Raw genomic sequence first — 24,407 nt, forward strand, 5'->3', positions numbered from 1 at the left:
TACATCGATTTTTAAAAATATTTAATTGTATCGAATTAAATTCATATGATGTTGAGTTGAATTGCTACCGCTTCACACAGTCATTCCCCACCGCTATATCGGGGTTAGCGGTAATAATTAAAAAATGCTTCATAAAGCCAGTCTTCCGCCTCTTTGTTCCAGTCGTGCCTGTACAGTGGTGTGAGCGGGCGTGTGGGCCTGCGCACAGCCCGGACACGCCGCTAGATGACAGCACTGTCTAACCAATTAGCTTGTGAAAAATTGCAATATTCCCAACTCCATATCGCAAGGATGTGGACTGTCCCTTCCTGTTTTAGTGCCGAGAGAGCCACCGTACCGACTCGCGCTGGAGCAGGAATACAGGCACTCGTAACGCGATTATGTCGGGATTTTCACTGTGCTCGTCAAACACACGGAGCGTTTTCTTCCGTCGTGGGCTGTACCGGGTTATGTTTTAGGGAATGCTGTTATGTTATTCTCCGGGTAGCTGGTAACATAGCAGGCCTGTTTATTGCGCTGCCAACCCTTGTTCCTTTCCTGTGTCAATGATTGTCCTCCCCTCACTCTCATGGCGGAGACTAAAATAATATATCACATAGACGAGGAGGAGACCCCTTATCTGGTCAAACTGTCCGTTTCTCCGGAGAAAGTCACCTTAGCGGATTTTAAAAATGTCCTCAACAACCGTCCGGTCAATAGCTACAAATTCTTCTTCAAATCGATGGACCAGGATTTTGGGTAGGTGGCCACCATTATTATTATTAGCCCGTTCGTCTGGCTCACTTGCTATTTATTATTGCGGTGTGCGCGCGCGTGTCTGTGTGTGTATAAATGTATCAAAAGCTTATTACAAGCCGCGATAGGCGACATCAGACGGTGTAACATTGTTACATGTGTGCAAACTACAGTGCCATGTCTGTTTCCATGCTCCTGGCACCTGCTCATTATTGCTGTCCTGTGCGCAGTGGAGGAGACACATGAGTGTTTGAAGTGATACCAGATCTGTCCAGAGCCCTAATGACGCAGCCCTGCACGCATTACACAGAGCCAGACCCCCGCTCCCCTTATTCATGTCAACATATTAACCCTCATTAGTGTCGATACGTGAACAATGTATATGTGGGAGCAGTGTTGACAAAGCCACCACATGTTCCAGTTCTCGGGTTTCACATTGTCTTGTTTTGTTTTCGGTTTCGCCTGGTTAGTGTGGTTTTCAGGATCGTAAAAGATGACCGTTTAAAGGTGTATATTTTTATTCATATCCACTTATGATAGCCCAGAAAGTTGTCTTTCTTTACACGCAAACGCACACAATGGACTGCAGTTGAATCCCCTGCAAGCCAGTGATTGTGACTGTAAGATATGCAATCGTGTAACCACCTTTTGCATTTAATTGCAAACGAATATATATATTATTTTCTAACGATATATAGTATCATAAGCTGCGTTATTACAGTAATGTGTGTTTGTTTTCCTGACGAATGCATTCAATTAAAATAATGCAAAGTGAATATACTTCTACATCAGTTTGGTCATGTATTTAGACGTCGTTAGGATGGAGATAAATGAATTACTGTATGTTGTAGCATTAGTTATAGAACAAAATAGAATATTTCAGACACATTCCATGTCATGCAAATTGATTTTTTGAAGCAAATGAATGAAGTAGATAAAGTAGACTTAGATTCATTTGTCTTTACTGTATCTCATTTGACTATTTTCCATGGTGAGTTATACACCAGAAAGCCACAGGAGCTACTTCCTTCATCCACTGCATGCTGGACCTTACGAGGAACAGAAATATTTCTTTCTTCTCTCTCTCTCTCCTTTTGTTTTCTCGCGGCTCCTCTCTTTGTAATCCCATCCTGATGTTCAGGAGCTACAGCGGGTCTACAAAGCTCCACAGCTCTCTTGGTCTGCCAGATCTACTCGTATCAGGCCTCTGCTGAGGATGACATAGTTGTGTCAGTGCCTGTTTCTCATTCCAGTCTGACCAGTCATACACGAGACAAAAAAAACATCACCACAGCGCTGTAACCGCCAACACGATTGGAGGAAATGCAGAGGCTAGGCAGTGTCTGTAGAGCCAAACGTCATACATTCCCACTGCAGCCTGACCTCGTGAGGGAAACCGTCTCTTCCTGGTGGCAGGCGGGCTAGGTTTGGTGCGGCGCTTTGTCCCCCCCCAGCCCCGGCTTCCTGCCTCTGTTGCACTGCAGGCCGGGCTGCTCACTGGGCCTCAGGTGATCGACAAGCAGATTATGGAAACAAACAAAGCGTGTTTGCTTTCTCCGCATAGAGACGAGGCTCCGTGTTGCCGAACACCGGCTCCTGCGTGTGCATATCAACAAAGCATGTTCCATGACGTCGTGAATTGGACATTGTGGAATGGCTATGTTTTCACACAGAGCTGTTGATGCACAGTTCGCGAAGGCGTCCCCATCGGCATTCCAGCCTTTGAGTCGAGGCTGAATATTCAGGCTCTGCCAGTGCCGTATGGCACCTGGCACAGTATGGAAGCAAAACCAGTCAAAGGCACAGAGGATAGCAGCACTTTGTGGGAGCCGTTCTTACACACAGAGCCAGTATGGCTGCTGGAGAATTAGCAAGGGAGGAATAAGACTGCCGAGCAGAGAGGGAAAACATCAAATCCCTTGCAGTTATAGACTGTGTTTGAAATGTAAATGAGCAGTCAGTGCAAGGGCCTCTGCAGTAGACCCCCTGCTGCGCCGGAGAAACCAGCCATTCTCTTAAGGGATGGCTGAACTACATTTGTGCCGGCAATATCGGCTCTCTAAGCAACGGCCACACCAATTTGATAAACGGGCGTTTGCCCCCAAAACGCCTCAGCTTACCGCAGTGCACATGTCACTTCAGTTCCCTTTGGGATACATGTAAACATGGGCTGTGGCATTTCTATTCACACAACACACCACAGCAAATTAAAGGATGAACGTTTCTTTGTGCACATTTCATACCTCGGTCGTTCCCCCCCACCCCCCCACCACCACCACCACGTAACATTCATTCACTCATCAATATTCATAAGACGGGAAGCTCATTGAGGCAGTGTTGTTTTCAAGCAACCCACTTGGCTTTTTCTTTTGGAGACGTCAAGGTGATGACGTGGCGTTTTGTCATTGCCACTGGTGGTGAGTGGGTTTGAGACCTCACTATAATGCAAGTCACAGAGGCACTCTGGAGCTGAGGGAGCAGCCGAGCCCAAGCTCTGAAAGAAACAGTCGTGTTTGTGCCTTTTGGAAAATAGGGGGCTGCTAGCGGAATCTTTCTTCTGCTGAGGTAGGGGTGCTAAGCCCCCGTAGTTAGAGGACAACAATCTGCAGCTTTCTGCACTCATGCACCTCTGCCTCACCTCGCCTGTTTTCGCTGTTAGAGGACAAAATAGATTTCGAAGGTTATGCTGCATTTGTGTGTCATCACATTTGCAACAAGACTGTTAATCGTGTGGTGGCTGTACAATACTTGTGAGATATTAACATTTTGTCTGGAAATGGACCTTAAAAAGCCGAACTTTGTTTTTATGATGCTGTGAAAGTCACACGGCTACCGTACTAAATATGGCAACAGTATGCATGCTGTTATTAACAGCTCTCTGGGTGGTTGAAGTTTAATTTAGCCATTTACTGAGTCTGACTGTTTCATATTGAAGTCAATCTATTTACAATCTGGTTTGACTACAAATATTTAGCTTCCCTGTTTATAGTGTCATTAGCATCAGCCCACCTAAGTCCTTGGACTGCTGCTGCCGGTGTTGGCCGGATTCTCCTGCCCCTGGTTTCTGGTTTAGGCCGTAACTACCCAGCCCTCCTCTGCCTCACAAAGCATAAACAAACACGTCTAATCTTCCCCAGCGACACAAATATCCCCAGTGGTGGACTATTCAGCCGTCGCCAGATCTTGTGTCATTGTCCTGTAATATCTGTTAAGACTTATATAAGCTGTCAGCTCTAAGAAGTCCGATCTGTGACAGCAGCCCACACCAGACATATGCTCATCTGAGCAGAGGTTACTGTGTGTGTGTGTGTGTGTGTGTGTCTGTACTTGTTCAGTGCTCAGGGTGGAACTAACACTTCTCCTGACATCAGATGCAAACTGAAGAGAATGCAGGCCATGCGTCTTTTACTGCATGATAAAGACGTCATCTGTTATGATTGGAATTGTTTCTTTGGTTTTTCTGGTTTCAGTTCTTGCAACAGAACGAGATATGTTAAAGAGATTTGCCAGTTCTTTCAGAAACCATACAAAATGACAGTTACACGCAAGAGAGCAAGTGGAACAGGTACTCGTATCCCTGGCAAACGTTAGGAAAAGAAGTGTTGCTGATATTTTATTTGTACGGGCCACTCCCACATCCTCACAAGTCACCTTACAGCTGGTCATGCAGCTTGAGAGGGAGGATGCAAACACTTCCTACCTAACAAGCAGCCGGCAGAGTCGGCCGCCTCCCTCCCTCCCTTTTCCTCCCTTTTCCTCCCTGGAGGTGGAACAGGCCACAGCGGCGGAGTCTGCGGCCGCCAGTTCCAGCCACAAGGCTACGTTATCTCTGTCCACCACTCCCATCAACACAGCTCCCACAGCGGCAGCGCACACAAAAACACACTAATCATTTCAGGAGCAGGGAAGTTGTGGCAAAACAAGAAGTGGGGATAAAAAAAAAAAAAAAAAGAAGCTGAAAAGTCGCTGTCAGAGACACCCCTGCATGAAATCTTCTTCGGCTTTCCTGCTGCTCTCAAGTGGTGCCTCGCCCTTTTCATGTACCGCGTTCAAAGCCAAGAAGCTAATGTGAGATCCCCGCAGAGTCTCAAAATGCTTGCTTCCACCATTTCTGGGAAAATTCTTTGCAAAAAAAACAAAACAATGTGCACAAAGATACACAGGGGGTTATAACGGAAACTGCTAAATACATCGGGGTGTTTTAGCCCCGTGTGTGTGTGTGTGTGTGTGTGTGTGTGTGTGTGTAAGGGGTTTGCCAGCTCATCTGCTGTGCCCCTTGGCGAGCTCCCGGCTTGATCTGTGTGACACAAGCCGAGCAGGTGTGGTGACTGGTTGCTGCTGAACTGTGTCCCAGCAGGTCAGAGGGTAACTGGGTGGTATTTTTGCTGGGAATTTACAGCCAAAGATGAACACGCTAAGGGAGGTTCACACGCTAGATCACTCTATTAATACACACTCCTGTGCCTTGACGCCCTCTGAAGATATTCATACGTCCGTCTGTCTGTCTATCACTTAATCCCACCTGTGCAGGTTAATATTAGACCCTGTCATTGCAGATGACGGACAGCCACGACGTTCATAAATCAACAACCAAGAGTCTCGGACTGAGAGTGTCATCGCTGCTGCTCACTGAGCTCATCCGTGCTATAGCACAGCTGGTTGAAAGCCATGTGGAGAATGCGACCGACAAAGCGTGAATGTCTCTCACTATGTATTACCAGGCCGGGAGAGGGGAAAGTGTCTCCAGACCGTATATATTGTGTCGTTGAGCTGACTCCGTGTCCTTCTCCTGGTCGTTTCGCCTGACTGCTTCTGTCTGCCTGTTCCCCAGGGTTGTCAAAGAAGAGATTTCCGATGACAACGCCAAGCTGCCCTGCTTCAACGGGAGAGTAGTGTCCTGGGTAAGTGAGACGGATGGTGCACCCTTGCTGCCACTCTCTCCTGGCTGTGCAGCCTCCGCTCCAGGCAAAGATATGTGCGGCGCACTCATGGATGATGTAAATGTGGTTTTTGTAACGCCTCCACAGAGCTTTTTGAGCACTCTTCACCTTGATCGCGCTGTTCAGCTGTGTTGTACAGGTGTGGGTGATTCCATTAGGTGTTGTACTTAGCTACTGTTACCAAATACAAGATGAGTTTGACTGCTAAAACAAGGAATATCATACTGTCTTGTGTGAGCTATCTGGTGGTCCGAGTTTCCCTACGGGGACAATAAAGTATGATCAGATAAATCGTGTTCAATGAGGATTTAGATCTCTGTCATACAGAGCAGAAGACACAGGTTAAAGCTCTGGCTGTAAATCCTGATGTTTGACATGTTTAATCTACTTTGTGGCTTTTTTTTAAACAATTCCGTACAACAGTGTTATGCTTTATAGATCTCTGTGGAGCAATTCATTAGTTCGCTCCCCAGACAGGTCAGAGGTCAGAATCAGGAACGCGGTGGTGGCTGTAGAGCCGTTAAGGACTGTCTTGCTCAATATCACTTACTCAGTGTCGATACAGTATTAACGAGAGGACTTGAAGCCTGTAATGAAACGGGGTCTCACTATACCACACTGTTAGCCCAAATGTGTGTGTCTTCATGACTCATTCACATGATGCCAGCGGTGCCCAATCTTCTTCAAACCAAGGCACCCCTTTCATAAAGAGATTTATTTCACGGCACCAGCCTTTCACTTCAGGCGATTTTCATAGATGTTGATGACATTTTTTTAAATTATTTTAATTTACAAATTGAATACATTTTCTGTGCAAAGTTCCCACGATATAACATTGTTTAATTACCTTATATCAGCAACCTGTAATGCAATTAGCATCCGTATCCTGTTGTGTGCTTTTATGATTATTTTGGCTGCTTCAATATAAACTGTGAGTTTCTTTAAGATCCGTTTACAGTACAAAAGCGTGAGCTGTTATTCCACCAATCTAAGCTGCGGCATCACTGCATCTTTACTGATGGGCTTTAGCAGAGATGCTTTATGGGGATTTCGATGTGTATTTCTTTTTTCTTCTGTTAAAAACATACAATGAAAAATGTAAATGAACAAATGTCGGGATACCCTTTAACCTTTAACCTTAAGGCACTACTTATGTACACTACTACCTCTCATGGTTAGTCAATTCAGAACTTATTCATGTTTTAAAACAAATGTTACCAATTCCCACTGTAAACAGACTAGAGAAACCTGAGAAATATTTTTGGGTTCATGTGTCTGATTCTTTTTGTGCACGGTGTAAAGTGTGGTGAAGAAGTCACATCACAGATATCTTTATAAAGCAGTTTTCCTTCAAACTGGAACACCAAGGATCAGAGTGCTCATTCGTTCAGACAGAAAGCCAATCACAACGGAGCAGAAACAGAACAGTGATGGAAAATGGAGAAATTCTTCCAGGTTTTGAATTCGAGCAACTGCGAATCCCAAAGCTCGCATTAGAGTAATCACAGTCCGTACACTTGTTAACGGCTGGCTGCTTTATCTTCCATTATTCTGGCTCTGATGAAAGGAAAGTATCTGTATCTATGGGTCATTGTACATCATCCTTTGTACTGACGCTCTACTGAGTAAAAGCGTCGCGGTGCTTTTAAGTTTCCGTGTCGTTTGCTGTGTTTCTCAAGTTGTTATGCGTCCTCATCGCTATAGCCTCTCTGCGGCATCTCGCACACAAGATGTGCTTTGTCTCTGGTGCCGGCATCACTGTGTGTTTATGTCTGTTGAGGTTCTTTTCTCTCCTCGCTATGGGGCCTATATCACGCAACAGAATATTTATGATTGTTTGTGTTTCTCTCAGAGCATGAATATGTCTTTTCCCACTTCCCTCTCTCAGTTGGTCCTGGCAGAGAGTGCCCACTCTGATGGAGGATCTCAGAGCACAGAGAGCCATCCAGAGCTGCCCCCTCCTCTCGAGAGAACAGGGGGCATCGGAGACTCACGGCCCCCCTCCTTCCAGTAAGTAGGGCTGATTACTGCCTGTCACATATGCACAATTTCACACACACGGGCATGTAGGCAGATGTATTCAAGCACACGGTCCTGTGCACTGGGTGACCTCTTTATTTCACACCGGCTCGGTGAGCTCATCAGGATGTGGAACGCTCATCAGAGAGGTTTGTCATCACGGGCTCGTATGGGAGGTGTAGGTGGTCTCTACTCATGTGTGTGGATGCGGCATGAAGCACGTGCTAAAGCTTCGAGTGTGGGGAACATGCATGGGCGTGAGTATCTCTCTCACATGTGTGTATGTTCTCTCCCGCCCACTCGACCACGGAGTGAGGCGCTCATCGATGTAAACATGATGCGTACGACCGCCAGTGCTGCTGATTCTTGAAATAGCCTTCACAGCATAAATGTCTTCAGGCAAAAACTGGCACTCAGTGAGCTCGGCTCATAAAGGCACGTGTGGCCCAAAAACACGTTAAAAACTCAGAAATGGAGATTTGTTTCGACAGCCTGGTGACTATATTACCTGAGCCCAGACGTTGACTGCAAACATGCTGAACAGAGGATATCACTGCACTTGCTGAGGAGAAGTCCCAAGCTAAATATAGCTGTGAGGGCTGGGGGCAGTGGGGGCGAGGGTTGTTGCCATTACAGCGCGAGAGCAATATGGCTGAGGCTCTATATTGAGAACATGCAATCTGTCATGTCTCAGTGCATCTCTTCATCCAGTGTTTGACATCTCAGCTCGCTTTTGCCCTCTACGGGCTGTCGCCTGCTGTTTGGCTGTCAGCTGGCCTGATGGTTTTATTGTTCCCGGACAGCTTTAACCGGGAGTACCGCCACCTAGTGGAGCAAGACGTCAGCGTGTCGGCCCCTTTACCCCACGTCATACCCCCCCCCCCCCCCCCCCCCCGTCCTCCTTCACTCTCCCTTTCTTTTCCCCTCTTTGAGTAAGACAGGCAGGCCTTTCTCCCAGAGAACCAGCGTGGTATAGCCCTACAGCAAACCTCTCTTTCTGAAATTAATCCAGTCTTCCTCTCTCTGTAAACAGCTAGAATATTATTACCACTTCATTTTCTCTTGTGCTTTATTCATGTGTGTCGGCATGAATGGCTCTATTTGATGTGCACACAGAATAAGTGTGTTGGGCTGAGAATGCACACAACTGATGTGCTTCTGCCTGGTAATCCGGATTAACGGACATTAAAAACCACCGTCTCCATTTCCCAAGAGGGAAGGGGTGGCGATGGGCAGCAGAGAGGGGGGGCCGGTGTGTGTGTGTGGGGGGGGGGGGTGAGTTGAAAGGAGGTTGCATTCGTTCACAGCTGCAGCGTAGCGCCTTGGATAATCTCCCCCCGGATCAGCAGAGCTGCCGCCTGGCTGGTAAGCAGCCATCGGCAGCCTGACAGACAGCCAGTCACCACCACATCCATCACTGCACTGCTGCCCGATCACTGCCAATCGAAATGCGTTCCCAGCTATGCATCTACGGTGACATTTGCATGCATGCACTGGCCTGTGTCGGTGAAGCCCGGCCCAGGTGCACGCATTAGTACCTCGTGGCAGAAGTGTGTTAGCATGCCTCACCGAGCGCCGTATCCCGCTGAGTGAACACAGCGGACACGGCATCTCGTCTGCTCTCTCGTATGCATTGATCATTCACACACCGCCAGTGAGCAGTGAGAGGACGTTTGAACCGTTGCAGGGTGATGTTTGTGTTCCATGCCTTCAGATCTGTCTGTACGCTTTTGTAAATGAGCCATTTGAGTGTGCACGAACGCATGACTGTGCCGGCATGCCGGTGTCGTTATTTATGCAGGTGTAAAGTACATGTTGCACACATGCCTAAGTGTGTGTGACAGACTGACAGGGCTTGAGTAGAGTTCTCACCAGCTTCAGGTTTCCTCGGTGCTGTGTAACCCTTAACCCTGGTGCCCGAGGCCACAGAGTCTCCAGCACTCTGACAGAATAACAATCTGCCCTTCAGCCTCTTCAGAACGCCCAGACTCCTCCCAGACTCCTCCCAGACCCCGAGTACACAGGCCAGCTGATTGCTCAGCCCACACCTGATCTACCACTTCTCGCTTTTTTTTTTAATGCAATCCGTCATTCTCCTCTCTCTGTCTCTCTCCCGATCATGCTCCAGGCACCATCTGGGCTTTCAATAGGTCTCATTAATGCCAGCATTGTCCAGAATAGCTCCCTCCCAGGGTATCTGGTCATTAATGACACTTAGTAAAAAACACATCACATACCGCAGAACAATGAAACTGCTATTTTGGCCTGAGGGATTGAATTTGAAACAGAGTGATAATATGAGTTGCATATTCCCCTAAGGCTGACTGGCAGGCAAACAGATATTACAACAGACAGAAGTATATTGCAGCTGGGGATTATGTTCAGGAGTGTTGGTCGCAGGCTGCCGAGAGAATTCATTTGAAAGACTTTCAGTGAGGGAGTGCGTGCGTGTTTTGTACATCATTATGAATCTGACTGAAGTTTTCCGATGTGTGTATTGCAGTGCCAATGCGGTGAGCAGTCGCGATGGCCTGGACACCGAGACGGGAACCGAGTCTCTCCTGAGCCACCGCAGAGAGCGAGAGAGAGAGCGGGCACGGAGGCGAGCGAGAGAAACTGAGCGTGAGTACTATCAGCCGGGAACAGATGGATCCTAAAAATGCAATTTTCTTGTCATTTTGTAGTTTTTGCAATTCAATGCCTCTCACTTAACTCCCTTTAAAAACAAAAAGGATTGGACAGACAGCAGACATGTATGAAAAGAGGCCCTAGGGGATCACATGGTGTGTGTTGAACTTGCTAAATGAGACCAAGAAAGAACATCCAAATTCTCGGAGGAGTGAAGAAAGTACGGGGTGATTAAGTTCACTGGATGTCAAAACTGTCTTTCCCAATGATTGTCTTTGGTCAGAGGCTGTTTTCCACTCTGGACTCGCACTCCAGTCTTTTACAATGATTATACCCCGTCAGAGGACACTAGGCTTTTGTGAAATCTCACAGGAAAGTTAGCGATTTCTATTCAAATCACTTATTTTAAGAGAAGGACAGCTTTCTTTCTGCTCCATGAAACAAACAAGCCCGCACTATCCACAGCAGAGACAAGGTAGAGTGTACTGGTGCAGCAGCATAAGGTGTGTTCTGCCATCTGCATCATCGTACTATCTGCAATATTTGGAGGTGTCGGCTTCGGTCTGTTCCAGTTCTTGCCATACACATATCTTGGCAGAAATAGTTATTCATGGCAGGAAGTGATATTTCAGCGGCGTCTGGCGCTCACGGTTTGCTGTTGTTTGCTCCGTCTATCTTCCCCTTGTCCTCGCTTCACAGCAACTCTCTCTCTTTGCGTCCTGCACTCATTATGCTATTAGCTGCACAGCGTACAGCATCGGGTTGAGGTCCGAGCAAAGGCTGTAACTGTCTTGCATTCTGGAAACAGATTCAACTTTCTTTCTTTTTTAACAATCGTATCCATTGATTCTGTCACTCGTGTGTGTCTTGTGACATGGTTTGACTTGAGTGGGAGACATATTGTTGGTGCTTTCCATGTCAGACCCACTGCTGCTAACTTCCAACTGCACAGCTGTTGTTTTCTGGCTGATGCGGAAATACGTCAAACCTAATGAACTTTGCATCTGTCCTCAATCCCCTGTGTTGACTGACCTAAAAAAGATCGAGCATGCAAGAACCCACAGAATGGACTTGGTTTTTGGGCGTGTTAGCCCGGTGGCTGCTGTCTCAGTCACATGGTTTGTACAGGAGGAGCCGGGTAGCCCCACCTCTTTACCTCGCAGCCTGCAGCACCAGCAGGAATTCCCCTGTCACCTTATACACACACACACACGCTTCAAGTGATTTTGTCTGTGTGAATGCTAGCCGCTTGACAGTGATAGGTGAAAGTATGCAGCCCTGGTAAACGTATCCCTTCTCCTTCTCTCTGTGCTGTGGTGGTTGACAATGTATGGCTGAAGAATGCTCTGCATCTTAACCTGTTGTAAGACATGACTCTAAAAATTTCTTAAAATGATGTTTTGTGATGAGATGCTGCTTAAAGCATATGGGCTCATAATAACCTGAAGGTGTTTTCACCCGAGGCTTGACAGCACATCGTCTCAAATCCCATGTTATCTCTGTTTTGGAGAATACCGTCATCTGATTGGTCAGAGAGCGATTAGCAGTCGTTCTGTAGTTGCGTGCCGTGGGAGGGCAGGAGGAGGCACTACTGTCTCCTGACTCTCCGCTCAGTTTCTCTGTGCGTCGGATGAAGGCACACTGTCGGCTGCGGTGAGAGGGACTTGTTGTGTTGCGCCTGATGACGATATTTGACATTTTAATGTTGTATTAATCATGTGATTTCATTTTGTGGTTAGTTTAATGCATTTTCTTCTGAAAATGTAATGGGAAAGTGCTCTAGTTTTGCAGTAGAAGTTCATTGTTACCTGTTTTGAGCTTTTATACCGTTACTGTTAACCCACCAAATTGTCACACAATGACTTTATCGTGTGCGTTATTTATTGATTTAGGGATCATAATGAATTCAAATGAAACTATATGTGAATTCTTTTTTTTTTTACAACCATCTTGTCCTTTGAAATGCCACACCTTTTAAAAAGGTCATGATCACAGAGGGCCAGGCAGAAAGTGACTCACTCACTTCTTGTTTTCTGACTTGCCGCTCTTCACAGAGTACCTTGATGCTTATTCCCTGTTAGTTACTGCCTCTGTTGTAGATAGGCTGTGAATCCCGTCAGCTGGTGGGTATAAAGACCGTCTGGAGCTCAGGCTGAGGTTTAGAGAGCGGCTGGCGCAGACGGAGCAGAGCACACAGATTTCAGTCTGGCTTGGTGAACCTGCACTCTTGTCTTGTTTTTTTTGTTTCCTCTTGTGTGGCAGTCATCTGAGCGTGGGAGGAAATATGGTTTTGTGATCCTGACCGTGGATGTCATGTCTCTGCTGATTGAGTGCTTATGTGCAGTAGCTCGGCTTTCATAGAAAAGCACCCTCTGGGCGGAGGTAGCGATGGGAACTACCACATTGCTGGAATGTTTTGCTTGCTCTCGGCGAACACGTTGGCTGCCACGCCCTCTTCGCTTTTTGAGACCTTTCCGGCCAATCCGCTGTCACCCTGAGACAGCACCGACTCACTGGCGATGTACGTATGGAGATGGACGGGGTGGTGAAGTACACTCCTGATCATCTTTAGACGACAGTAAAGCACCGTATTAAGAATATATCTCAAGTAGCTGTATTAATGTTTTAACTTTGTATGATTATTTCTACCTTTTTCAATATTGTACTGAAGACAAAGTAATTGTTGATGCTTTATTCCATTCACTCTCCTGTGCTCTACTGAAAGGTCTGACCGAAATCCAAGTTCTGCTTTTCAGTTCTTTTCAATAATGCTGAAATCTTCCAAAGATGAAAGTTGTTTCGGTCACTGTTGTTCAGATAACTATGATATTACTCTCGCTAACACGGCCTTTCCTCGCCTCCTGGTCTCTCCCCTCTCGTTCTGATCTGACCGTGCGATGATTAGCGTGACCTCCAGTCTGACTCACTGCTGCTCTTTCCCTCTCCAGTCCCTCGCATCAACGGTCACTCCAAATCAGAGCGCACCGCAAGGGACTCGGCCATGGGTTACGACAGCGCCTCAGTAATGAGCAGCGAGCTGGAGTCCAGCTCATTCGTTGACAGCGAGGAAGACGAGGATGCTAGCAGGTAACGAAGGACTTCACATCAAAACGTCCCTCTGCTCTATCCAGACACACAGATCAGAGATCAGTAGCTTTTGTTTGTTTCTGAAACTAAATATCGACTGTTCATAAAGAGTAGTTCATGGAACGACAAAAAAGAGAAACACCTTAAAATACAATATATGTATATATACAGTGTGTGTGTATATATATATATATATATATATATATATATATATATATATATATAAAAGGCAACATATAGCTTAAGTGACAATTGATTTGTTTTGTTATGTAAAGTACCATTTTCTTTTATTTATTATTTTATTCCGTCTAACTAATGTCAATACATCTACACAGATTAACCCTGTACACTAAATAGCTGCTGACGTGTTTTTTCTGTACAGTACCCGTAGTAGACGTACTCGCCACTACTTACTCTGTACCTCTGTCTTCCTCTCCATATCACCGCTCTTCTTCTGTGTTTCAGGCTCAGTAGCTCCACAGAACAGAGTTCTTCTTCACAGCTGATGCGCAGACACAAGCGCCGCCGACGGAGGCACAAAGTGGCCAAAATAGACCGGGTGAGCCCCTCAAAGACGCATCCCTGTTCCTGGTGGGATTGAAATTGACATGACGTATAAGAAACGGATGAGAGGGCTGATTGATATCAACGTTATGCCACGTTGACTCTTTCTGATGTGCTTGTCCTCTTTACTGCCTTTCCAGTCTTCATCCTTCAGCAGTATCACAGACTCCACCATGAGCCTCAACATCATCACCGTCACGCTCAACATGGGTAAACCTGACACGTCCATAACTATGATTTCATTTTATTTACATATACATGAACGTATATTAGTTTTAATGTACAAGCACGGCTATAATAGTGTTTTTCAGAGCTAACGCTGTGTGCTCGCTGCTTTCTCCCTGACAGAGAAGTACAACTTTCTAGGCATCAGTATTGTCGGTCAAAGTAATGACCGAGGAGACGGCGGCATCTACATCGGCTCCATAATGAAAGGAGGCGCAGTGGCTGCTGACGGGAGAATAGAACCTGGAGATATGCTCCTTCAGGTACTCCAGCAGATGCTGCCAATTTTACAAAACATGATTGAACATTTTGGAGTTTTTGTCATCATACATTTTTGTGATGAATAGCAGTTGCTAATAGCACACAGATCAGTGTGGAAGCTGAACATGACACATGAAGATATGACTGCACAGTATTTCTGTCTGAGGTTTTGTGGCCCATTCAGAGCCACAATGTTGCATTCACTTCCGTTGCGAGGCTCTTTTGTAGAAGTAGTAATTCTGCCTCTCCTTTTCCTTCCTGGTAATGCCTCTCTTTTGATCTCTGTGCGGCAGAGCTCTACAGCTACACCCTCTATAAAACACATACGATGTTCTGACTACAATTTGTTGTCGCCCCAACATTCACGGAATAGGTTTTATTATGACGTGTTGTGTGTCCCATAGAAAGCCGTTTAGGATTTGCATGCGTCTGAAGGCCCAACAGGCATTGCAGAGATTAATGTGCACAGTACAAGTGCATGAATACTTTTGAGCCCTCTACAGAGCTTCAAAATGATATTTCGCTCATGGAAACACTTTGAATATGTATGTATTAAGTTGTATATGTTGTTGTCTTTGCCAACCAGGTGAATGACGTCAACTTTGAGAACATGAGCAATGACGACGCAGTGAGGATCCTCCGGGAGATTGTTTCCAAAACCGGGTAAGAACATCCGACTTGCTCAGACCAACGACTGAGCGTTGTGATGATTGAACTTGTGATGATCGAACTCACTGCTGCAGAAGATTATTTCATTGAGAGCAGAACTTACTGTATGTTAAGGGTCATCTTACACTTCAGGCTAACATGTTAATCTCATAGGGTGCTGTTTGGGTTTTCAAAGGATTTAAAGAATTAAAGGAATCCCCATTGAGAAAAATCATGAGTGTAAAATACAAACACATCCCTACAGATTATCCATTGTTGCCAAAACTGCATGTTTGTTGATGGATTTAGCTGTTTATACAGGTTTAGAGCTTTTATAGTACATACAATACGGTACACACTAATACTCATAAATATGTACATAAATATGCAGATCATTATATGGTGTCAGTTAGTGACTTGAGTTAAGTGCTTTACACCAAAAAAAAAAAAACACTGACTTGATCTCTGAGCTGATGATTGAAACAGTCGAACAGCTAACTATAGACATTCATCCGTTCAGTCCTGTCTGCTGTATTATTTGGTGCAGTCAAACGTTGCTCCTGTGTCTTTGTTCTTCGAAAGACAATCTGTTTAACTGGATTTTCTGTTCTCTGTTTCTCCAGTCCTATTAGTCTTACTGTTGCCAAATGTTGGGACCCGTCTCCACGAAGTTACTTCACCATCCCTCGTGGTAAGACAGACACGAGTGCTGTATACATTTCTAACTTCCCTAGCAAAATTGATATCACAGCAAATGTTTTTATTACATCCGGAGCAATATACACTGATGTCTCTGAGGAGTTTTGACAACGGTTAAACTGTATCTTTTATCAAAGTTGCCTTATTTGTTTCATTTGTTCAGCTGAGCCAGTGAGACCCATTGACCCAGCAGCCTGGATCTCACACACCACCGCCCTGACGGGACCTTACCCCCACTATGGTAAAAACAACCAACCACCTCCTCCAACACACTCTATGAAGCATCCATTCTGTGGTAATTATGATAACCTTACAACATTTAAACAATTGAAAAGTTCCGTTTGTCAATATTCCTCTCTTACTCCTCTCCCATACCAGAGTTTGATGACTTGCCCATGTCTGCAAGTAAAACAGACATGGCAACCATCGTGAAGGTGATGCAGTTGCCCGACTCAGGCCTCGAGATCCGAGACAGGATGTGGTTGAAGATCACCATCGCCAATGCCATCATTGGTGAGAAGCTCTGAGCACAAAACTAAAAGCACACCTTTGTTTCATGTAGACGAAGCTTTGGAGTTTTTTACAAGTAATTTACTGTAAATAATAGAACACACAGACCTGCTCTGAACATTGGTGCTCTCTGTGAGGAATTGTAGTCAAGTAAGTCTGTAAAATAAACAGAAATTATTATGTTTGTTTGCCTTTGCCTTAAGAGCTCAAAGTTGCATTACAAAAGTGAAATTTAAAACATACTAGTTTTCCTCAAATCCATCAATTCATTTCAGTTTATTTCTAAATACAAGAAATAGTATCAGCGGCGCACTTCGTTTTAGCACTTCGTTTTCTAAAAACAAAATCAAATCAATGTCTAAGGCCTGAAAAGTATCATGCAGCATTTTAGCATCAACGACACCAACTTTATTTAAAGCTCTTGCAATATTGTGCTGCTTGCATATTGAGCGTCTTTTAGCATCTGTTCAATACATTTAGAGCAGAAGCCAACATGTCTGTGTGTGTTTGTTTGCTGTGTCAGGTGCTGACGTGGTGGACTGGCTTTACTCCAGAGTAGAAGGATTCAAGGACCGGCGGGATGCGAGGAAGTACGCGAGCAGTCTGCTGAAACATGGCTACCTGAGACACACCGTCAACAAGATCACCTTCTCCGAGCAGTGCTACTACACCTTCGGAGACCTCTGCCAAAGTAACAGCCACTTCTCTCAGTGTGTCAATAATGCAACTGCATGTGTATGTTTTTTTTTTTATCAACAGAATGATTGAACTAAACCTGTCCCTTTCTGGTTCTGCTTTATTTCCATTAAGACATGGCATCACTCAATTTAAATGAGGGATCCAGCGGCGGAGGCTCGGAGCAGGACACTCTGGCACCGCTCCCTCCCACCAGCAATCCCTGGCCCCTGGGCGGGCAGCCATTCCCCTACCCTCCCTTTCCCTCCGCACCCCCCAGCTTCCCCCCAGGATACTCAGACCCATGCCACAGTTTCCACAGTGGGAGCGCAGGCAGCCAGCACAGCGAGGGTGAGCAATGAAACGGTCCTCTGATTTATTTATTTTTTTTCCATCAAGCTTTCTTTAATTAATGTGATCATTTGACTGAACATGCAACATGACATTTTCCTTAATCCAAGTATTCCTGACATACGACGTCAGTAGTAACAAGTGTCTGACTCATGCTAATGTTAGCCGCTCTGCCTCTCTCGGGCAGAAAGCCGACGTTGGATTGCATCTTTATTAATCTAATATGTGTATTGTAAAGGTCAATCATGAGCATTCTGAGTCACGCAGCGGACAGCTCTGCAGTACTGGGTGTGTACACGCAAAAACAAATCTGATCAACCATGATTACAAATCACCAGCTTGAAATGATCAACGCCGAGGCCATCCCTCATCAGTCCTGGATTGTGCTTTTGCTTCGTTTTGAATCGGAGCGTGATATTGCTTTGTGTCGTGCTTCTGCATGGTTTTTGATGTCTGCATTGAGGGACAGTGGAGAAGCAGGGGGTGTACAGAGGTGGATGGCTCTGATAGTGTGGTTGTAATACATTTCAAACCAGGCGGTCCAGACTGATCAAAGTAAGCTACATGTTACCATCTGTCAGTCTTGATTTTCATTGTTTTGAGTGATTCATCCAGACGTCGTCGTGTCTTGCTCTCCGCCGGTTGTCACTGAGTTTAGTTGGTTTATCTGCAACCTTTTGAAACGTGGAAGAGATGACAAAGATAAGAACACAGATAAGAACATATAAAATACATGCGATGTGTTTTATATGTAGTTTTGTTTCTTTTGGCACTTCTGAACAAGTGTTCATGGGTCATGATGTGTTTGCCTACTAAATAAGTGCATGTGTGTTTGTTTTTTGCATTTTTGAGGAGCAATTTTTTCATAACTTGAAGAGATTTTTTTTCGTTGGATGACTAGGAAAAGAGCAAAAAGAGCTATGGGTGTAATAATCGGTTTGCCCGTAATGGACAGATGCACAGTAGTAGGCTACATGAGGTAGTGCGGGAAGGGCTGGGAGGTGTGTGTAATTCTATTGTTCCCTCTGTTTCTGCTGGGCAACGGTAGGCTGAAGGAGGAGGTAGTCCCAGGACACTGGGGGAACCGGTAAGCCTGCTCACCCCCTCTCCTCTGCTGCTCTCTTTCATTTTGCTCTCTCAATCCCATCGTTCATCCTTTTCATCATATTCTATTCCTCCTCTCTTCCTCTTATGCTCAACATTCTCCACCTATCACACTGTGGTTTTGAGGTTGTTGTTTTTTTTGCGTCCTCCTTCGTTCATGTGTATCCTGTGTGTGACTCTCCTGACAGTCCGTTCTCCCTCTCTGCACCTCTGGGCATGCATTCATACTGTGCTGGGAGGTGCATGATGCAGGCTGATCACTCTGAGGCCTGTGCTATCATTCTCACAGATAGGGGGTGATCATGCACCACGTTACCCAGTGCTGTCGGGCTCATTGCGGAAGGGTAGGCGTGGAATGTTTGATTTTGCAACAACGTGGTACACCTCTTTCAGTATGACGCCGGTAGTGTGCATTAACAGCATTGAGACCTGACACTAACCTACTTTTAAAACACGATATTGACAAAGTGATGTCACTTCATTGACGGGGTGTCTTTCTGATTCAGGTGTATCATGTTTTCATTTATAATCTGTGAATGCTGTGTGTGTGTGTGTGGATATTAGATGAAGCCCATGGCATTAGTTGCTGCCGGTGGAATGTGGGAAAGAAACCTTTGAGATCATGGTGTTTGCCCTCGACTGGTGACTCTCGCTAGATTGCATGAGAAAATATCTTGTCACACCTTAAAAAAAAAAGTGCAGTAAAGCATTTGACAGCAGTAATGCATTTTACTGTGTCGCGCTCAAGAGGAGATGTCTCTCTCAATGACATGTCATGTGATGTATAATGTCCGTTGCAGCTCATGAAGGCTAAATTAAGCTTTATAATATGCTGTATTTTCTTTAATGTGTGACGTTCTGCCCCGGTGTTTATCAGTAGCCGAATCCGCTGTAGCTGACGGGTTGGAGCTGCTGACTGTTACTGTAAATGATTATTGTTAAGTGTATTTGTACTGTAGAAGCCCAAGCTAAAATATCTGCATTTTTTTTTTTCCCTCAACAGGAAGCCGAAGCAGTGGATCCAACCCCAGCGCAGGCAAAGGTAGACGCTCCTCTCCACAGGAGAAGGGTCAACGGTCAACATGCAGCGAATCAGAGCCCCGCGTTCGTGGAGGGAGGCGTGGTGAAAGGTCCGCCAGCCAAATGAGCCATCACAGCCAACCCGTCTCCAGCCACAGCCAACCCGTCTCCAGTCACAGCCAACCCGTCTCCAGTCACAGCCAACCCGTCTCCAGTCACAGCCAACCCGTCTCCAGCCACAGCCAACCCGTCTCCAGCCACAGCCAACCCGTCTCCAGCCACAGCCAACCCGTCTCCAGCCACAGCCAACCCGTCTCCAGTCACAGCCAACCCGTCTCCAGCCACAGCCAACCCGTCTCCAGCCACAGCCAACCCGTCTCCAGCCACAGCCAACCCGTCTCCAGCCACAGCCAACCCGTCTCCAGCCACAGCCACGCCGTCTCCAGCCACAGCCAACCCGTCTCCAGCCACAGCCAACCCGTCTCCAGCCACAGCCAACCCGTCTCCAGCCACAGCCAACCCGTCTCCAGCCATAGTCACGCCCGATCAAGTCACAGTCAGTCACACAGGAGTCACTCTCATTCACAGAACAGCCACCCCTCCTTCACCTACAGCCACGCCCCCTTCACCCAGCCGGGGCCGGGCTCATGTGCCCACAGCGAGCGAAGCCATGCCTCCTCCTACGGCCCCCCAGGCTTGCCTCCCCCCTATTGTCTGGGCCGTCTGGCCCCCAAGACCTCAGTCAGCAGCAGCACGCCCCCTGGAGCCCCTCCTGGGAGAGAGTTAGCATCCGTTCCTCCTGAGCTTACCGCCAGTCGCCAGTCCTTCCAGCATGCTATGGGCAATCCCTGTGAGTTCTTTGTTGACATCATGTGACAGGACAGTGCCTTCAAAACTCATCAAGCACAAAACAATTATCCTCGAAACCCACTCAGCCCTTTCTTTCCTGCCTCTCAATCTTTTTTTGCCTCTGACCATCTCGTCTCTAACTTCATAATGTAGACATTTACTGGCCCTGTGCGTAACCCCCCCCCCCCCCCCCCCTGCTAGCTGTCTATCCCTCTGATGTCCCAGCAAAGGAATACAGGCAGCAAGAGCGCAACAGGAGGGAGGCCTCTCACACCAGCACAGATCCTCTGTGGCTGAAGACCCTCTTTTGTATTGACGTGACGTGTACAGTTTGTGAAACGTGAGTGGTATTCAATGTGGTGATTCTTTAAATCTGCCACGCAGACATTCTCCGGAGTGTGTACTCTACCTGGGATATTTTCTCTCCTGCAAGACCTTTAAGCTGCTGGGCCTGGATCTCAATCCCCCAGACCCAGGCCGCCACCGACAGCCCGCACTTAGGAACATTTCTTTGGGCCGAGAACTTGTAATTTCTTTCCCGATTCAAATTTGGCACGTTGCACCAAACCTCCGGCCCCAGTTCCTTTAAACTGTGGCGTTGCCACCGGCTTATTGAAGCTCCTACCTGCCAACTACTAAAACGCTAACCTCGATCAGTTCACAATCCGTGGATTTCTTACTTTATAATTGAGGCTCTGTAGCCAGCCGTTGGTTTAACTAGGCTGCATCTTGCATGACTGTCTCAACTGCTTTAAGGAAAAGAAATGTATGAATACATTCTGTTTAAAGTATTACCGTTATTGGGGGAAGTTGTTACCTCTTGCCAATGTTCTAAAGGAAGAATCCGTACACTGGATGATTTTTGTGATGTTATTTATGTGATCTTGTTGCCTTAACGGGGTCATACTTTGTCTACTAAGGCTGACTGACAGACAATCAGACATCACCCTTTGTGATTCAGTGGTCGATTTCCACTGTCCTAGCTGTGCTTTGTGGAATGTATCATTATTCCCGTCAGTGATTGAACCCCGACATTCATACCACTTTGGTTTAAACACATTTAAGTAAGCAAGTCAACTTACAAACAGGATTGCAAACAGTGGACACCCACCACAGCTGTGAACGCAAACTCAACGTGTCGACAGGAGGTAAACCAGTTTGCTCAAAGCATCGCGGTTGTCTGCTTCGTTTAAAAAGTTGTGCGATAAAAGCCAAAGCCTCACTGTTGTGGATATGTCTTCTTAATGTAGGCGCTGTCTGTGATGATTACCATCTGACACTTCTCATTTTACAACTTCAAAGTGACTTCAAGGGGAATCCTGGCCTTCAGATTCTGATCTCCTTGCAAAAATAATGGCAAACCCCTGTTTGTATCTACCGAAAATCCAGTTACAACAGGGACTTAACACACGTACTAGTTTTATGAGCATTTTTCCATTCTGTCTCTCCTTTAGTATGAAACACTGTTTGCAATCAAAGCTTTCTCTTTAATTTTGTTTCTTTACAAAAAAAAAGAATAAAAATTGTACATAGAAATTTATTATATACATAAATAAAAAATATATATGTTCAAAATGATGTCTACATTTTCCAATGATAATCCCCCATGAGGTTTTAGTTTTCAAAGGACCACTAGAGGGAGACATTCAATGTGTAACTTCTACTAACGCCACTTAAATTCTAAAGTTTGATACAGAAAATGTATTTTGGCAATAATTGCCAATTTGAATTACGTACACACAATTTAAAATATTAAGTTTACACAATCACGTCGTCTCCTCAAGACTTGACATCAAGTAGACAAAAAAAAACTACAAGAGGCGTGATAGCATCACAACTCCAAATGTGTTACCCGCACATCATTTGAGTTGACAGTTAACACCCCTGAGTGGAACTTCTCAGCACCAGCACTGCTGCCTGTACTTTCCCAGTGGGCTGAAGTTGCTCTCTAAAAGCTCGAACGTACGCTAACCCCATATAGACCCCACTGTCTGCTTGACCAGCCAACCACAGCTTTTTGAAGACGAGTGACGCCGCACTCCCCCACATGAGAGGAAGCGTTATAAGAAGCAGGAAGGAAGTGATGTCAGAGCCTTATAATAACGCCCTCGCGTGCAGAGGTAGATTAAACAGCACCCTGCTGAAGAAGCAGCCCTCAGAAGAACGCAGTGGTCTGTGTTCGCCTGCATTATGTTCACAATATGGAGCGTTATGTCAAATGGAAATGTAGTTTTGACACATTTCTCTCACTGACATAGTTTGACGATGACTTAGGCTGATGTCAGCCTACATGCAAATACACACACACACCCACACACACTCATTTACCAGCAGAATGAATGAATATCATGACTACTCTACTTCACGAACAAAACTATTTCCCAAGTCAGTATGTTAATTGAGCTTCTGGGGTTTACTGCGCTTCAAAGCTGAATTTAGGGGGAGGTTTAAGGGTAAGTGTGGGAGGCGTTTCTTGGCCATGGATGCGTAGGTGGATGACAGTCTTGGGCAACGTGCGTATGCCCCGTACAGTAGGCGAGCCATGGTAGGCTGAGAATGATGCGTTAGAATGTCAAAGTCTGCTAAATGTCATTCAAGTATCATATGATCATGATGCACGAAAAAAACATGACGCAGCAGGCGGCTCTTGTGGTTTTGCGTTGTGTTATTTGTGTGACTAGTATGTGAATTGAAGAAGTAAGAATAAGATACACCATCATTAAATAACCTTGAGGAGATGGATGTCATCTACCATCTCATCATTAGTCACCAAATTGTTCACCTGTTAGTCACCTGTCTTCCCAAAGGCCAAACCACTTACTGTCAGGAACTGCCCGTTCCCTTTTCAAAGGAACTAAACACTATGAACCAGTGTTGGAATGGACAATACATTAATCATAAAACTACAGTAAATGAGTAACCTCTTGAAAACCCCACTTTCACTTTCGCACAATGAAATGCTGCTGCAGCTCCTCCCGCTTCCAACTTGTCACATACCGACTCTCCCGACTCGTCACACAATGCCGCTCTGTCTGGTTCGGCTTGAACTAGCTCTGTAAACTCAGTAAAATGGAAAGAACATCTGTACTAAATACATAAAACATGTCAGAAACATCACTTCCATAACTTCGAAACAACTCAACGCCTCTCTCTAATACAGGCCTCCTGGCTGAAAGTCCTGCATTTCATTTGACCCATCCACCTCCTCTGTGCCTCCTGCCCCGTACAGGTTTATCCGGTTGTTATACCGTGTCATCACTCTCCTGGGGCATTTTCTCGTAGTCGATATGGAATGAAGCGGCGCTAACTTTGACTTTGGTGGCAGAAACTCGAGGGATGAGAACAGGCTGGCATACGACTCATGCTGCACTTTTTGTTTCAGTTTTCTTTAGGTACCACTTTGCTGTGGTTTCTATTATAGGGAAATAAAAGACACAAAATAATAATAGGTGATTATTCCAAAGAGGGGGAGTTTTTTAACTTTTCAGACACTCGTGACATGACTCATCAGCATCAATCCTTTTTGTGACTGATGGCATGATACTCTGAGACAATGAACAAAAGCAGGAAAGCTTTGTTTAGCAGACTATGCAGTTCAAAGGAATAAAATACAATTCAACAATGCATTTGATGCATCAAAGTCAATACAAGTACAGTTAGTTTCACTTTTAGTACAGGTATAAGTAAAACTATTCCTGTACAAAAACATAGATACTGAAAACATATCAAACCAGTTACTTAGTGGCATTTGGCCACTGAAAAAAGTCACAGTATGTCATAAAAAGCTCATAATGAATGTCACAGTACAGAGTAATGAAGGTCTCCTTCATTACTAGTACTTTTGTAGGACAATATGTGTACAGTAGGTCTACGGGTAACAGAAGTAAGTAACAAACTGGAAGGGTTGAATGTTGTATTTATGAGCTGTGTCTCAGCTTAGGCTGATGAGGCTGGCCCTGTGAAGACAAACACTTAGTTTGGCTAGATTTGTTACCTCAACATAATTTGCTCATTGTGGTCTATCAATTGCCAAAATGATCTTTGATTGATTGAATGAAGTATTAACTGCTAAAAAGTATAGTAAAAAAGTTA

The 24,407-nt window shown here is 45.5% G+C and overlaps 1 protein-coding gene across 2 annotated transcripts; it reads left to right on the forward strand.

Annotated features, from left to right (window-relative positions):
* Positions 1–358: 358 nt before the first annotated feature.
* Positions 359–21,169, forward strand: LOC306780567 (segment polarity protein dishevelled homolog DVL-1-like). Of its 2 annotated transcripts, none has more exons than XM_079272986.1 (15): positions 359–738; positions 5,567–5,636; positions 7,564–7,685; positions 10,198–10,316; positions 13,271–13,409; positions 13,875–13,968; positions 14,114–14,183; positions 14,322–14,461; positions 15,046–15,122; positions 15,731–15,798; positions 15,970–16,101; positions 16,185–16,319; positions 16,840–17,007; positions 17,127–17,342; positions 19,450–21,169. In XM_079272986.1, the coding sequence occupies exons 1-15, from the start codon at positions 569–571 to the stop codon at positions 20,340–20,342; spliced, it is 2,613 nt and encodes an 870-aa protein (XP_079129112.1). In that variant the 5' UTR covers positions 359–568; the 3' UTR covers positions 20,343–21,169. The 2 variants fall into 2 exon arrangements, with proteins under 2 accessions (XP_079129112.1, XP_079129113.1); XM_079272987.1 differs by having other exon boundaries at positions 15,970–16,047.
* Positions 21,170–24,407: the final 3,238 nt, after the last annotated feature.

This window comes from Melanostigma gelatinosum (genome assembly GCF_949748355.1).
Source record: "Melanostigma gelatinosum genome assembly, chromosome: 8".
In the NCBI taxonomy this organism is placed as follows: domain Eukaryota; kingdom Metazoa; phylum Chordata; class Actinopteri; order Perciformes; family Zoarcidae; genus Melanostigma; species Melanostigma gelatinosum.

Coding starts and splice junctions, on each gene's coding strand:
- LOC306780567 (XM_079272986.1), top strand. CDS start 569: ATGGCGGAGACTAAAATAATATATCACATAGACGAGGAGGAGACCCCT. Junction 7,686..10,197: donor TCACGGCCCCCCTCCTTCCA/GTAAGTAGGGCT, acceptor TGTGTATTGCAG/TGCCAATGCGGTGAGCAGTC. Junction 14,462..15,045: donor CTGGAGATATGCTCCTTCAG/GTACTCCAGCAG, acceptor TTTGCCAACCAG/GTGAATGACGTCAACTTTGA.